Consider the following 16,099-nt stretch of genomic DNA (forward strand, 5'->3'; position numbering starts at 1 on the left):
TTTAAATACTACTACTCTAGCAGTATACTACAATTATATCCTTAGGAACTGTTTTAGGACACAGAGTTGTTTTTATAAGGCAAGTCTACATTGATAGGATATTTGAATTAGTAGATCTGATTGATTTATTTTTCTTGTCTCTTGCATTGCTAGAAAGTACTCCTTATGGCTTCCTACTATTGATGTGTCTGCTTTTTTTTTTAACACCCTGTTCAAATTGACATATTAAAATTTCCAGTGCAAAGGAAATAAAACTAAATGAAACAAAATCTGATAGCATTTTCCTTAAGAAAAAGAAAATGGACTCTAGGTGAGTAGTTAAAGGACATCCTTATGAGTGAACTGCAGGCACCTGATGTTCTCTATTTTGCTGCTCAGAGATTTTATTTATTTACCTTCGAATTCTTTGTTGTATTCTGAAGAGCAAAGGTTTCAGCCATATCCTTTCTGGTTTGGATAGGAATATATAGCACTATAGTATCTTTTGAATTTCTAAATAGTTTCTTGGCGAATGTCTTTAAACTAGAGAGTAATCTTTAAAAACATATTTCTATGTCCTTGTTATACAGAAAAAAACAAGCAAATTTATTAGCATAATAATTTGCCATCTGGCATTAAGGAATATCAATCACAAATTCCAACACAGTAAATGCTATGGATCTACTTGCTGGGAAGGAAATAACTTTTATGTATTTAATTTTTTTTAACAAGTATATATTTTGCTACAATGAGGTCAAAAAGATCAAAGACACAAATTCTTAGGACTCCTGCATCAGACTTAGAAAATTTCCAGAGGAAGAGAATAGCTCAGAAAATGGAAACATGTATAATTCTAAATCTAAAACAATTCAAAGAGCTCTCTCTACAATTGGCCAACAAAGCACCTTGAGAGAAATACTGTAGCACTTAGAATATACCTCCATATTCTGAGCAAATGGATCCTTTGGATCACACAATGTTGAAGATATTCGATGGTTGCCACGGAAACATCGCTGACTTATATTCTGGGGGACTGGAAATGTCTGCCGAATGATTGTTAACCTTCCAATTGACCTTCTTACAAGTTCCTGAACATCCACATCATTTATTTCCTATAAGATAAAAAATGGAAGGATTAGAAATGCTATAATAAATAATAAACAGAAACACAAAACTATTAAAGAGTTGTTATCTGTAAATGCTAAGAAATTCATTACTGTAATGCATTTGCCAGTGCTTAGTACACATCCAAATAAAAACAATACATGTTCATTAAAATGATCAACTCATTTGTAGGTGTTGTTTGTATGTTAAATTATATCATTAATGCCTAAGTAATTCTAAATGGAGCAATTGATTAAATGCACTTTATTTAGGAATTTTGTATTATATTGAACACTTTAGAAAAATATTTGTCTAAACATTGAAAAAGGTCATAAATTAAGTGGATTTCAAGGTACTTTGAGTACCCAGAAGAGAGTTGCAATGTAAGCATAATATATATTGTTCTTAGCAATGAAAAATGGGGCTTTTAAATAAAGCAAGTAGAGAAAGTAAGAGACATTTTAAAAAAGATGTTCCTAATTATTTCTTAGAACTACTGGTATTAACTCATACATTTCTCTTGGTAAAGAACAGATTAAACAAAGTGTTCCAAAAGATGAAACATTTTGTATTAATACAATGTGAACCAGGATAGGTAAATGAAGAAAAAAAAACCACAGTGTTCTTTTTCCAAATTGATGTTATTTTGCATATGAGTATTTGCCAAACTCAAAGAACATATTTTTCTACTTCCTTCTCCCCCCACTTCCTAACTCCAGACTTAAATTTTAAGGCTTGGCTCAATCATGGATGTAGAAGCAATAAAAATGAAATAATATTTTTACAACTTAACATCTGTTCTAACTGGAATTAGTCAGACTACAAGTGATCAGAATAAATTTTAGTTTGAAGGCAGTCTTTACTAAAGCAGTTTGTTCTTCACAGTGTCCACTCGGAACATTTCAAACCAATGAAGCCTTTGCAATTAACATATTATTGGTTTCAGTAGATTCTTATGGTAACAGAAATAAAAGATTTGACATAAGATAAATTTTGGACTGCAGTGAGAATTTCGGTTTTTATTCAAACAATCATTACAGAGTAATGAAAAAGAAATGGACTATTTATTTACAGGTATAAGTTGTCTTCTTTTCCTTTCTAGATTAATTACATATTATTCCTAAAGCCTACATTAGAGCTTTAAAACTCATTCCTTATTTTTTCAACTTTACAAAATACAGATTTTCTGAAAATAAAACAAACCTGCCATCAGCTGTATCCAGTATAATATCATGGATTTCTGGTCAACGAATCCTTAATGTACCATGAAAAATGTTTTTTCCTCATTTAAAATGCCATCTTTTATCCTTTAGTTTGTGTAATTTCACTAGCCATCAGGAACACTATCTGACAAAAGGCAGGTCACCTTTTAATTATCTGTCATCCACTCACAAAGCGGAATTAAGCAGTGTCTTATCAACTCTATTTTAAGCCTGAAGTTTAACCAGAGGTCTTTTCAAATTAATTAATATTGCTATTGAGTATCTTTACATTTTTTTTTATTAAAAATTTTTTTTAAATTTTTTTATTTATTTTTGTGGCAGAGAGAGACAGAGCATGAGCAGGGGAGGGGCAGAGAGAGAGGGAGACACAGAATCTGAAGCAGGCTCCAGGCTCTGAGCTGTCAGCACAGAGCCTGATGCGGGGCTCGAACCCACAGACCGTGAGATCATGACCTGAGTCGAAGTCGGATGCTTAACCGACTGAGCCACCCAGGCGCCCCTCTTTACAATTTTTTTAATTCCATGTTGCACAGACAGGAATTTTCATTTAAAAGACAGTAAGAGGTTCTATCACTTTTCTCAGATTAATAACTAAGTTTTCATATATATGTGGTCTTTTTTTCTTTTAGTAATACTAAGACTTCTCAACATGTTGTCAAACAGCACCATTTCTACCTGCTCCAACCATGAGCACGTTAGTATAAAAACATACATTAACTCTCTACTATATATTTGACAAAACACTAAGTACATTATGTGTTGTCTCATTTTCTGCTAAAAACTACATTCTGGTTCAGATACTATTATTCTTACTTTATAGATAAAGAACCAGAGAAATTCCAAAGTCTTCATTCAAAATATTCTTTATTCATGGTATGAATGTCACCAAAGACACTCTCTAAAGTAATTATACAATCCATATCTCCTTACAGGAATTATTTAGATTAATATTCATGAATGATAGGAATTAAAACTATAAAGATATATTATTCTAGTATTTAACAGCCTGATGATTCTATAAGGAATAATAGAGTAATCTATCATGAGCCAAAGTCTTTAAGAGGACTATTTTCAAGCCCACAAAAAGAGATGATTACCTTTTACAGGTTTTGAAAGCTGAAGTTATCAGGAGTCTAAGCGACTAAACTATATCTGAGGAAATGTCAATTTAAGTTGAATATATTTTGCCTATTATTATTTGGGGAAGGGAAAAGGAAGTAATTTTCTGGGAGGAAAGAATCTGCCATTCTGAATGAAGGTAACAGACAGTTTGTCTCAAAAAATTCACTTGCAGTTTTAGTTTTGACACCTGATCTCAAAACTAGTTTGATAGTGATATGAAAACTTGATTAGGCAGCTATTTTATATTTACAGAACTTTACTTCTACATTTCAAAAGGTGCATTTCAAGAGTGACAGAGGCAATGCTATGTAAACACTGAAAGTCAAATGAAAATCTATTAAGAGATCCTTTTAAATGAAAAAAATTCATAAGTAAACTTCCATATTAAAATATGGACTATTGTATAATCTGTTAGAATCTACATTGTTCTAATACTCTGAACTTAAAAAAATGTTTAAGCCCCCATATTTTAAAAAGGAACCACGTGAAGAACCAGTTCAAATACTCACTCTCTCAAGCCTCCAGGGCCTCCAAATTATACTAATTCTCTATAAAGATATACAGATATGTTCTGAGTTTTAAAAAAATTAAAGAGGCTGAAAAATAAAATTTTTGTCCTTTTTGTATTCCTTATATGAGTATATTTATGAAATAAGAATTAATATTGCAATAAAATTTAAACATATGTTTTGTTGTACTTAAATTCTGTCTGTACTTCTTTAGGAGCAAAGCATATAGTCTTTTTTTTACCCCCAAAATAATGTACTTAGATAATAAAAAAATTGCTGAGATTCAAGTCAATATATTCAAGAAAATATTCTTATTCACTTTGTTGTGATAGTTTAATACAGAGTAAACCATAAGAGAGAAGAAAGAGGAAATGCTAAAATACTTGTTGGGGATACAACTCCATCCAGAAACAGCCATTTCCCAGAACAAATCTTTTAGGAGAATTGGATCACTCCCAAATCTTTGTAGTGTATCAACGTGGGTTTAAATTAATGAATTCCAGAGAAAGGAAGACTCAAAATCATTAGATCAGATGCCAATCTATACTATTAAACCGTCTCAGAGAAGGGACCCTCTTTTTTCCCCATTTTAAAAAATCTCTTAACATTAACAAAGCTTTTGGTTCATAATAGGTATTCACTAAACGTTGATAAATTTAAAAATGAATGAATAGGGGCATCTGGGTGGCTCAGTCGGTTAAGTGCCTGACTCTTGATTTCAGCTGAGGTCATCATCTCATAATTCGTGGGTTCCAGCCCTGAGCTTTCATCATGGAGCCTGCTTGGCATTCTCTCTCTCCCTCTCTCTTTGCCCCTCCCCTGCCTGCATGCTATCTTTCTCTCTCAAAAGAAATAAACTTAAAAAAAAAAGAATGAATAAATGAAAGAATGGCAAGACTTCACCAAACAATTGGTGATTGATAGATTGATAGATTCTGAATCTATTGATAGATTACTGAAATTTTAAGTGTAGAAACTGGAATGCTTTAATAACCTCAATACGACCAAATAAACCAAATAAACTAAACTAAATAGTTTAACAAATAAACCACATAAACTAAAAGATTTTAGTTGTTATTAAGCAGTGTACTATGTAGCACATTTGAAAAGATTATGCTTTTTGTTGTTGTTTTTGCTAATGTTTATATTCTTCATACTTTGGTGAAGGTGATCCTTTGATGCTTCCACAAAGTTTAACATTAATGTGAAATAATTACACAAACATAATGCTGAAATATGAAACAAAACCAACTGAAGGCTATACACCAGAAGGAAGTGCAGCATAATGGCAACTTTCTGCTTGAGAGATTGGTAGTGAGCAGTTCAATTAATCCCTAAACTGGGAAAAATGAACAGCATCCTTTACACATATAGGATTTTTAAATCTCAACAACGATAACAACAACAACAACTTCTAAACTGCAATACTCATTTGCAGCAATTAAACTATTTCAATGAGAACTCAGGTTCAGTATTATCAGAGAAAAGATGGTGTTTATAGTATTATCCTTCTTGCATCTCTAAACAGTGTATATCTTTCTATCAGAATTTATAACTTTTGTAAAACTTAAATAAAGTGCCAGGCCATCTGTTTCAGGACCCTGAGGGGATGGCAATACTTATATAGAAAGGCTGTTCTCAGTTGGATTCACTGATTGCAGGGAGAAGATAAATATCATTACCATCTACTAACATATGATTGATTACACCATATGAGCTAGCACAGCCCCTTATTATTATAGCACTCTTAATGCAAAGGAAAAAAAATATTGTTTTCAAGTCTGTACATCAATTTGTATCAAGATGCACAAAGCCAACTTTGATTTATAGTGCCTCTCTTAAAAGCTATTGGTGCAATAGATTAAATAAATGTTTGCAACCCATTTAAAATTAGCAACAAAATAGTAGCTACACAAACCAAACTAGACAAATTCATGTCTTCCATGTTCAAATGAGCATTTGCATATTGTTAGATTTTGTGTGTGTGTGTGTGGGGGGTGGTTGTTACTTTTACAGTTTAACTTCTTAGCAAATTTGAGAAATCCATGTTTCTTCTTTCATGGAAACTAGAATAAATTTGACTCATTCATTATAAATTTGTATGAGCAACTCACGAAGTAAAGGTAGTGAGAATCAAGTTTCCTAAGGCATTTTTCAGAGAAAATGAAGTAACAGAATGGAATCAATTGAAAAAAAAATTGACAGTAGATACATGGATAATGGTTTTTGTTAGAAATGAAAATACAGAAAATATGCTTGATCTCTTGAATATGAACCTAGTTTATATAAAAATAATAACAAATATAAATCGTGGGCTGTGAACATCAGATTTTTCAGAAGCTCAGTGGTATTGACATGCCCCAAAAATGACACCTCTGCTCAAGGACTAGTTAGAAGAGCTGTATGTAAAAAGGACACAAGTGCTTCAGTAATGACAAAGGTGAAGTTATAAATAGTTATGACAGCTTACAGTAGAAAATCCAAGTGTAAAGGATGAAAAAAGAATTATCATTTTCTATACTTCTAATATTTATTGAGTTATTTGTTGGTTAGATCACTTAGTGTGGATGTTTTATTTGCAAAATACTGTGCCAAATTATTGAACATCCGTTTAAAGATAGCATTGTCCTTCTCATATTTTATCAAAGAAAATTTAATTGTAAAATAAAATTCTCATGCTTATGAAATATACACTAAAATATAAAGTGTTATTATTTCTATAATATTTACCATCAATGAAGTACATGCTAGCCTACTCAGACTTCCCCTACATAATATGAAGGAGTGACTTCTTCCACAGTACAAATAGATACATAAGCAATAGACAGATGACCAGTGGTGTTCCAAGAGCTCTATAAGTGTTCATACTTTTAAGATTCAGGTTGTTGTCAGAAGTCAAATTGAATATGAAAAAAAAATAATTCAGGGGTCCCCTATGCAATATTATCAAAGAATAGAAGGGGATGGGCATTTTCATTTAATGCCCATTTACAAGGACACAATAAGTTGCTTTTTTTCTTAGCTAGCTCTATTGATACAAACATGTAAAGTGACCCCAACTTGTTTTACACCAGGAACTCTATGTGGTCTCTTCCCCATGAGAAGTTGGGTGTGAGATAAAAACAAAAATTAAGAGGATTCTTTATTTCAAAAAAAAAAATAGTAACCTAGAAAATAATTAACCTAAAGACAAAAATTAGTGGGATAAATAGTTTCCATAAGATTAAAATTGAAGCAGCAGAAATTAAAAAAAAAAATCTATAAGGAGAATTATCAAAGAGAAAAAGAAAAAAAAAAACAACCAAAGGTTTAGACTGGAAAAAAAACTATTTAGAACCCAATATCTCCACTTAATCATTGTGTAATATTTGGCAAACTGTTTTATTTACTAGATCCATAAATTACATACTCAAAAATACAAATGAAAATATCTAATTTGAAAAGTTATCCTGCAAGTTTACTAAGATTTCTTTTGCCCTTCCCTCTATCCTGATTTTTAGTCATTCTAGATAGAAAATTGAGAGGTATTAGAAAATTGGAAAATATAAAAACATCATTAGAAAGCAGATCTCACACATGTATAATACCTGTGGGGATCTCATATAAATATGTCTTCATTTGACATGAAAAACACAGTGACAAATCATGTAGCCCTGAAGTTTGGCAGGCCTCAACCAGGGAAGACATTTCCAGTGTCTTTACTCTGAATTAAAAAGAACCATCAGAGAAAGTTCAAGATGGTGGCATAGACAAGACACAGAAGCAACCTAAGTATCTCTTGGTAGACAAATGGATACACACACACACACACACACACACACACACACACAGAAGAATATTACACAGCCATAAAAAAGAATGGGATTGTGCCATTTGCAACAGCATGGATGAATGTTGAAGGTATTATGCTAAGTGAAATATGTCATACTGAGAAAGACTGTATGATTTCACTCATATGTGGACTCGAAAAAAAAAAGCACAAACAAAAACCCCACAAATGAACAAACAAACAAACAAACAAAAGGCAGGATCAAACCTATGAATATAGACAACATACTGATGGTTGCCAGAAGGGAGGAAGTTGAGAGGATGGGCAAAATAGGTGAAGGGGAGAGCGAGGTACAGACCTCCAGTTATGGAATAAGTCAAGGGAATAAAAGGTATATCATAAGAAATATAGCCAATGATACTTTAATAGTGTTGTATGGTGACAGATGGTAGCTAAACTTGTGGTGAGCACAGCATAATGTATCAACTTGTTGAATCACTATATCATACACCTGAAACTATTGTAACATTGTGTATCAATTAAGCTTAAATAAGTTAAAAAATAAGTAAATAGGTGGTAGAGGAATATCCTAAATTCACCTTCTCACTTGGACACACTAAATCAACAGCTATATATGGGACAATGCCTTCTGAAAAAGTACTGGAAATTAGCTGATCAGTTCCTATACAATAAAAAATAAATGGGCCACATCAAGGAGGGGTGGCAGACATGTGGTCTTGCCAAAACACCCCACTCCCAGCATGGTGACACACAATTGAGAGGAATATCACAGAGCTTCTCCCTGAGAAATAAGGAGTTTATGCCCCACCCCAGGCATCCCAAACCTTGGGACCTACGCTGGAGAGATGAGCCCTCAAAGTGTCTGGCTTTGAAAACAAATGGGGCTTACATCTAGGAGACCCAAAGGGCTGTAGGGAACCGAGATCCCATTTTTAAAGGGCTTGCACACAGAGGCATTTATCTCAGGACCCAATGCAAAAGCAGCAGTTTAAAAACCACCTAGAATATATATGAAAGAGATTCATTTGCTAATCTTAATGCACCTGTCAGAGAGGCAGAGCCTGTTGGCTTCTCTCTGGGGATACAGGTGCTGGTGGGTACCATTTTGGTGCTGTCACTCCACCTTGCTAGCGCTGGCAGGTTTGTCCCACTCCTGCACCCTCCGGTGGTCCCCTAAAGCTGGCAGGCATGACCTAGCTCCACACTACTCTATGCCCCTGCTAAAGCCAGCAAACACACATCCATATGAGATACCCCTTGAGCATCTGGCTCTTGTGTCCAAGGGAACTCTCATTTCTGGACCCCATGGGTTTGAAACAATCAGAGAGATAATTCTTGGCAAGCTACCATTCCCAGGGCACAGCACAGAAAGCAGACTGAAACACCCACAGCTTCCTGTGAAGAAAACCTATTTACTTGTCCTAAAACTTCAAACTGAGGGGCAGGCTTCAGGATTGCCACATACCTAGAGGCTACAAAGGTAGAGAACATAGGCTGGAGGATGTGGTCTTTGTGCTCTCCCTTGGTCTTACTACAGCTTTCCAGTAACTTTAAGGAAGGAGCTTATACACTTCTCTGAAACCCCAATTTTTACAACTGTCAGTAAAGGAGCACCTCTAGATGGACTGGTCTGGAAGCCAGCAGGGTTTATAACTGTGGTCTTACAGGATTGTATATATTTGCATACTTTAAAAACTGGTGACTGCTAATCTGGTTTCCAATCAGCCTGAATCTAGATGCTGACTGAGACACCTCAGTCATTGGAACATTGGCTGGGCTTGGCACATCCTCAAGAACTAGGACTGATCAAGAATAAATCAGGTTGCTTAGACAGTCACAGAGGTTTCAGAGACAACCAAGTGCTAGGACAGGATTGAATGAAGGTTTATCTTCTACACAAGGACACTCAATCAAGACTGTTAAAGGAAGCTGTTTTGCCTAATGCGTAGCAACAATCATAGTCACACAAAATGAGGAAACAAAGGAATATGTTCCAAACAAAAGAATACCATGAAACCCAAGAAAAAACCTTAATGAAACAGAAATATGTAATTTACCTGATAAAGAGTTCAAATAGTCATGAAGATGCTCACCAAACTCAAAAGAAAGTGGATGAAAACAGTTGAAACTTCAAAGACAGAAAGTATAAGAAAATGCCAAACACTAGTCATAGAGCTGAAGAATGTAATAATTGAACTGAAGAATACACTAGAAGCGTTCAATATCAGACTAGATGAAGCAGAAGAAAGAATAAGTTATCTTGAAGACAAGGCAGTGGAACTTACCCAGTCAGAGCAGTAAAAATAAAATGAATTAAAAACCAAAGATAGCTTAAATGACCGATAAAACAACATCAAACAGAACAGAGTTTTCATTATACAAGTCCCAGAAGGAGAACAGAGTAAGAAAGGGACAAAAAACTTATTTGAAGAAATAATGGATACAAACTTCCCTAACCTGGGAAAGGAAACAGACATCCAGTTCCAGTTGTCCAGAGAGTTCCAAATAAGAGGAACCCAAAGACAGCCACACCAAGATATGGTATCATTAAAATTTCAGAACTTAAGAAGAGAATATTAAAAGGCAGTAAGAGAAACATAACTTGTTACCTATAAGGGAATCCCCATAAGGCTATTAGCATATTTTTCAGCAGAAATTTTGTAAGCCAGAGGGAGTGGCATGGCATATTCAAAGCGCTAAAAGGAAGAAAAAATCTCACAACCAAAAACATTCTATCTGATAAAACCATCATTCAGAATTTAGGGAGAGAGAAAGAGTTTTCTAGAAAAGCAAAAGCTGTGAAGTTCATTACCACTAAACTACCCTTACAAGAAATGTTTAAAGGCAATTTTTTAAGCAGGAAAGGAAGAGCACTAATTTGTAATCATAAAACATATAAAACTACAAGACTCACTGATAAGGGTAAGTATGTAGTAAAGCTATTGGATTAATCACTTATAAAGCTAGTATGAAGGTTAAAAAACAAAACTAGCTTAGGGGCACCTGGGGAGCTCAGTCAGTGAAGCATCCAACTTTTGAATTTGGCTCAGGTCATGATTTGTGGTTTGTATGATTGAGCCCTGCTTTGGGCTCTATAATGACAGTGCAGAGCCTGCTTGGGATTCTCTCTCTCCCTCTCTCTGCCCCTGCCCCACTCATGCATCCACTCTCTCTCTCTCAAAATAAATAATAAATAAACATTAATTTTTAAAGAAGTAGTTCAAAAACTTGTAACTATAATAGTTAAGGGATACACAAGATAAAAAGATGAAAATGTAACATGAAAAACATAAAACACAGTGGGGGAGTAAAAATGTAGCTTTAGAATGTGTTCAAACTCAGGGCGCCTGGGTGGCTGAGTTGGTTCAGTGTCAGACTCTTGATTTTGGCTCAGGTCATGATCTCAGGGTTGTGGGATCAAGCCCCACATTGGGTTCTGTGCTGAGCATGGAGCTGCTTAGGATCTTGCTCCCTCTGCCTTCTCCCTGTTCATGCTCTCTCTTTCTCTCTAATATTAAAAAAAGAAGAAGAATGTGTTCAAACTCAACCTGCTATCAACTGAAAGTAGACTGTTTCTTATATAGGCAGTTATACATGAGCCTCATGGTAATCACAATGCTAAAACCTAGAGTAGATACACAAAATATAATGAGAGAGGAATCTAAACATAACACTAAAGAAAGTCACCAAATCACAAGGGAAGACAGCAAAATAATAAGGGTATAGAGAGGAATTACAAAACAACTAGAAAACAACAAACAAAATAGCAATAAGTACACATTTATCAGTAATTACTTTAAATGTAAATGAACTAAATTTCCCAATCAAAAGACATGGATTGACTGAATGGGTAAAATAAAAATAAGCCCCATCTCTGTATTGCTTAGTAGAGGCTCACCTCAGATGTAAGGACACACACAGACTGAAAGTTAAGGTATAGAAAAAGATGTCCCATGAAAATGGAAATCAAAAGAAAGCTAGGTAACTATTTTTATGAGACAAAATAGACCTTAAAACAAGATTGTAATAATGACAAGGATGGGAATTACATAACAATAAATTGGCGAATACAACAAGAATATATAACATTTGTAAATATTTACATGCCCAACATAAAATTGTATAAATAGACGCAATAAATGTTAACAGAGCTAAAGGAAAAAAATGAGAGCAATACAATAATAATAGAAACTCTTAACACCCCACTTACATCAATGGACAGAACACCCAGATAGAAAATCAACAAGAACACATTGGCCTTAAATGACACATTAAAGCAGATGCAGATGGTTTATATATACAGAACAAATATATACAGAATATTCCATCAATATATATACAGAACATTCCATCAAAAAGCAGCAGAATATACATCCTTCTCAAGTGGACCATAGAACATTCTCCAAGATAGATCATATGTTAGTCCCAAAATAAGTCATAAAGAATTTAAGAAGATTGGAATTATACCAAGCATCTGTTCTACCATAATGGTAGGAAACTAGAAATTAATTCTAAGAAAATTCAGAAATATATAGAAATTAAACAATATGCTACTGAATGACCAATGGATGACAAAGAAATTAAAGGAGAGATTAAAAAAATATGTTGATACAAATGAAAAGGGAAATGCAACATACCAAAATCTATAGGATACAGCAAAACTAAAAGGGGAAATTAAGAAAACAATTCCACAACTGCGCAAAAAGAATAAAACATATAGGAACAAGTTTAACTGAGGAAGTGAAAGACCTGTATACTGCAAACTGTAAGACATTGATGACATAAATTGAAGAAGAAACAACTAAATGAAAATTTATTTCATGGTAATGGACTGTATTAATTAATATTGTTAAAATGTCCACATTAACCAAGGCAATCTACAGATTCCTTGCAATATCTATAAAATTTCAATTGCATTTTTCACAGAAAAAGAAGAAATAATCCTAAAATGTTTATGGAGCCACAAAGGATTCTGAATAGTCAAAGCAATCTTGAGAAAGAACAAACAGGGACACATTATGCTTTCTGATTTCAAACTATATTATGAAACTATAATAATCAAAATAGTATGGTACTAGCGTTAAAAAGACACATAGATCAGTGAAACACAACATATAGCCCAGAAAGAAACCCACACATATATGGTCAGTCAATTAATTTAGAACAAAAGAGCCAAGTATATATAATAGGAAAGACAGTCTATAATAAATGGTGTTGGGAAAACTGGACAGCCACACAAAAGAATGAAATAAGACTTCTTATACCATGCACAAGAGTTAAATGGATGAAAGATTTGAATCTATGACCTGAAACCATAAAGCTCCTTTAAAAAATAAAAAAGGTGGTGAGCTTCTAGACCTAAGTCTTGGCCATGATTTTTTGGATATGACTCCAAAGCCTAGGGCAACAAAACCAAAAAATAAACGTTAGGACTACTTCAAACTAAAAACAAAAACAAAAAAGAAGACAAACAAACAAACAAAAACTTCTGCACTGTGAAGGAAACCATCAACAAAATGAAAGAGAAACCTTTTGAATGGGAGGAGAGTAAATATCCAAAATATATAAGAACTCATACATCTCAATATCAAAAAACCTAAAATCTAAGAATGGGCAGAGGACCCGAGTAAACATTTTTTTTTCCAAAGAAGACATACATATAGCCAACAAGCACATGAAAAGATGCTCAGTATCACTAATCATCAGTGAAATGCAAATCAAAATCACAATGAGATATCAACTCACATCTGTTAGATGGCTATTATAAAAAAAATATAAGAAATAGTAAGTGTTGGGGAGGATGCTGAGAAAAGGGAAATTTTGTGCAGTGTTGGTAGGAATGTATATTGTACAGCCACTATGGAAAACAGTATGGTGTTTCCTCAAAAAATTGAAAACAAAACAAAACAAAACATATGATCCAGCAATTCCATTTCTGGGTATTTATCCAAAGAAAACAAAGATACTAATTCAAAAAGGCATAAATACCCTTATGTTCATTGCAATATTATTTACAGTAGCCAGAGTATAGAAGCAACCTAAGTGTCCATCAATAGATAAATGGATAAAGGAGATGTGAGATACATATATATGTTACACACACACACACACACACACACACACACACACACACACATTATGGAAAATACTCAGCTTTAAAAGAGAATGAATTCTTGCCATTCACAACAACATGGATAAACTTTAAGGGTGTAGGTGAAATAAGTCAGAGAAAGACAAATAATATATGATCTCACCTGTGAATCTTAAAAGTAAAATAAATGAGCAAACAAAACAAAACTAATAGATACAATCACTTTTGATGGTTGCCAGAGGAGAGGGGGATTAGGATAGGGAAAATGGGTGAAGGGGATTAAGAGATACAAACTTCTAGTTATAAAATAAATAAACAAATCATGGGGATATAATGTACAGCATAGTGACTATAATCAGTAATACTGTATTGCATATTTGAAAGCTGCTAAGAGAGGGTATCTTAAAAGATTTTGTCACAAGAAAAAAAACTGTAACTTTGTATGTTTATAGGTGGTAACTAGACTTACTGTGATGATCATACATATATATATACACATACACACATACACAATGTGTATATATATATATAATATACAATATATATATGCATATATACAAGGTGTGTATATATCTATATAATCCTTGTGTTATAGATAGACCTGAAACTAATATGATGTAATATGTTAATTATAGCTCAAAAAAAAGAACAGAACTAAGATTCTACCAATGTATAGGAGACACAACTTGAAAAATCTATGACTTTTATTGAAAAATCTAGATTTTTATTTTTCTGCGTAAAATCAATTACACTCTATGAACTTCATTCTCTCAGTGTTTCATAGAATAATGTTTATTATTCAATAAATTAACATGTAAGAAAGTGATCTGTGAACTTTAATGTGCTATAATCATTTTTGTAGTACCTTTTAGTAAATGTAGGTTGTCAGCAGTATGTTAAGAGTATTAGGTAGTATCTCACTTAATTTTTATAATGAACATATAAAGTAAATGTGATTGAACTTTCTGTACAAATGAAAAAACAGACACAGGATGATTATATTATATATCCATAGTAACACAGCTAACAAATAAATAAAACATTCTTTTTTTTCATGAGCAATAGATATATGAATACTAGGTCTTTTTGGGGAAAATTCATGTGATCTCATTATTTGTCCATGACTGATTTGTTCATTGTCCTTTCCATTTCTGATTGGCAGGTGCCAATGGAACAATCTATCTCACAGAGTTCTCATGTTATAATATATTTTTAATCTTATGTATTGTCTTTACAAAAATCAATAAGCTTTCATGAGGAACTTGACAACTTGATGGATTTAAAAATCGTATTTCATTGTGAAAAGAAAAATATCTATTTTTATTTATTCATATTCATCTGCTGAACTATTTAATCCTCGTGTGAGGGGGGTGGGATATAAAAGTTCTAGAAACAACATTAAAATATAAATGGAGCACAGGCACTCCACTGGGAGGAATTCAGTTTGTTCACAAAGAACTGTACTTTTTATAAAGATGATTTCCCAAAGCAAGCAGTGTATGCCAATGGAAAAGACTAAAAGATACTCAGTGGGAAGATGATCTCCATTTATTTTATTCATTCAAAACCATTTATAATTTTTTGAAAACTCCTTACTCTATTCTTAGTTAGCATCCACTCAGGAAGCTGAAAGTTTACTTTGTGTTCTGTTTCCTCTTAGAACTCCAAGGCCATAGGAAATGCTGTGACTAAATATATGAAAACAGGACCCAGAGTTGACAATAAGGTTCAGTTGGTGTTACCTCATTTATAATGATCCAGTGACAGTCAAAAGCAACCAAATTAGTCTCCACAACCTAGAATAGAAAACAAACCAGCTATCAGTCAGCATTAACAGTGAAAACCAAACCAAATCAACTGAACATACTTTGCAAATGGCAAACAAAACAAAACAAAAATATCATATATTACAAAGGTCTTTGTTGTTAATTAAAGATGGAAAACTTGCAAAACATTATAGAAGCATTTGTGTTCAATATGTACTATTAGCACTGTAGACTTGCTAATTAAGTTTGAAAATCAATTCATCAAAAGCCTAGAAAAAAAAATAAATAATGCTATACAGTGATTTAACTGCGAGTGTAGTTCAGATCACAGTTCCTCTTCCAAATCAGCTTTTATGGCTTTCTATCTAAGTACATAACCCTCCACAATCTGGCTCTAACTTAACATTCTTATCTTTTTCTATTTCCCTGTGTATATGTTTGCCATCTTCTTAAAGTAAACTGCTCCATGTTCTGAAAACTTTGTGCTGTGTTCCCTAAGGAGATTCAATTGTAAA

The 16,099-nt window shown here is 33.4% G+C and overlaps 1 protein-coding gene across 1 annotated transcript in view; it reads right to left on the reverse strand.

Moving 5' to 3' along the window:
- Nucleotides 1-16,099, reverse strand: part of GRID2 (glutamate ionotropic receptor delta type subunit 2) — a 1,419,162-nt gene that overhangs the window by 548,233 nt on the left and 854,830 nt on the right. The window contains exons 5-6 of the mRNA XM_027060847.2: nt 15,561-15,614; nt 918-1,091 (exon numbers count right to left, since the gene is read on the reverse strand). Of these exons, the coding sequence (XP_026916648.2) occupies nt 918-1,091; nt 15,561-15,614 (228 nt within the window). The remainder of the gene's footprint in view (nt 1-917; nt 1,092-15,560; nt 15,615-16,099) is intronic.

Source organism: Acinonyx jubatus, chromosome B1 (genome assembly GCF_027475565.1).
Source record: "Acinonyx jubatus isolate Ajub_Pintada_27869175 chromosome B1, VMU_Ajub_asm_v1.0, whole genome shotgun sequence".
In the NCBI taxonomy this organism is placed as follows: Eukaryota; Metazoa; Chordata; class Mammalia; order Carnivora; family Felidae; genus Acinonyx; species Acinonyx jubatus.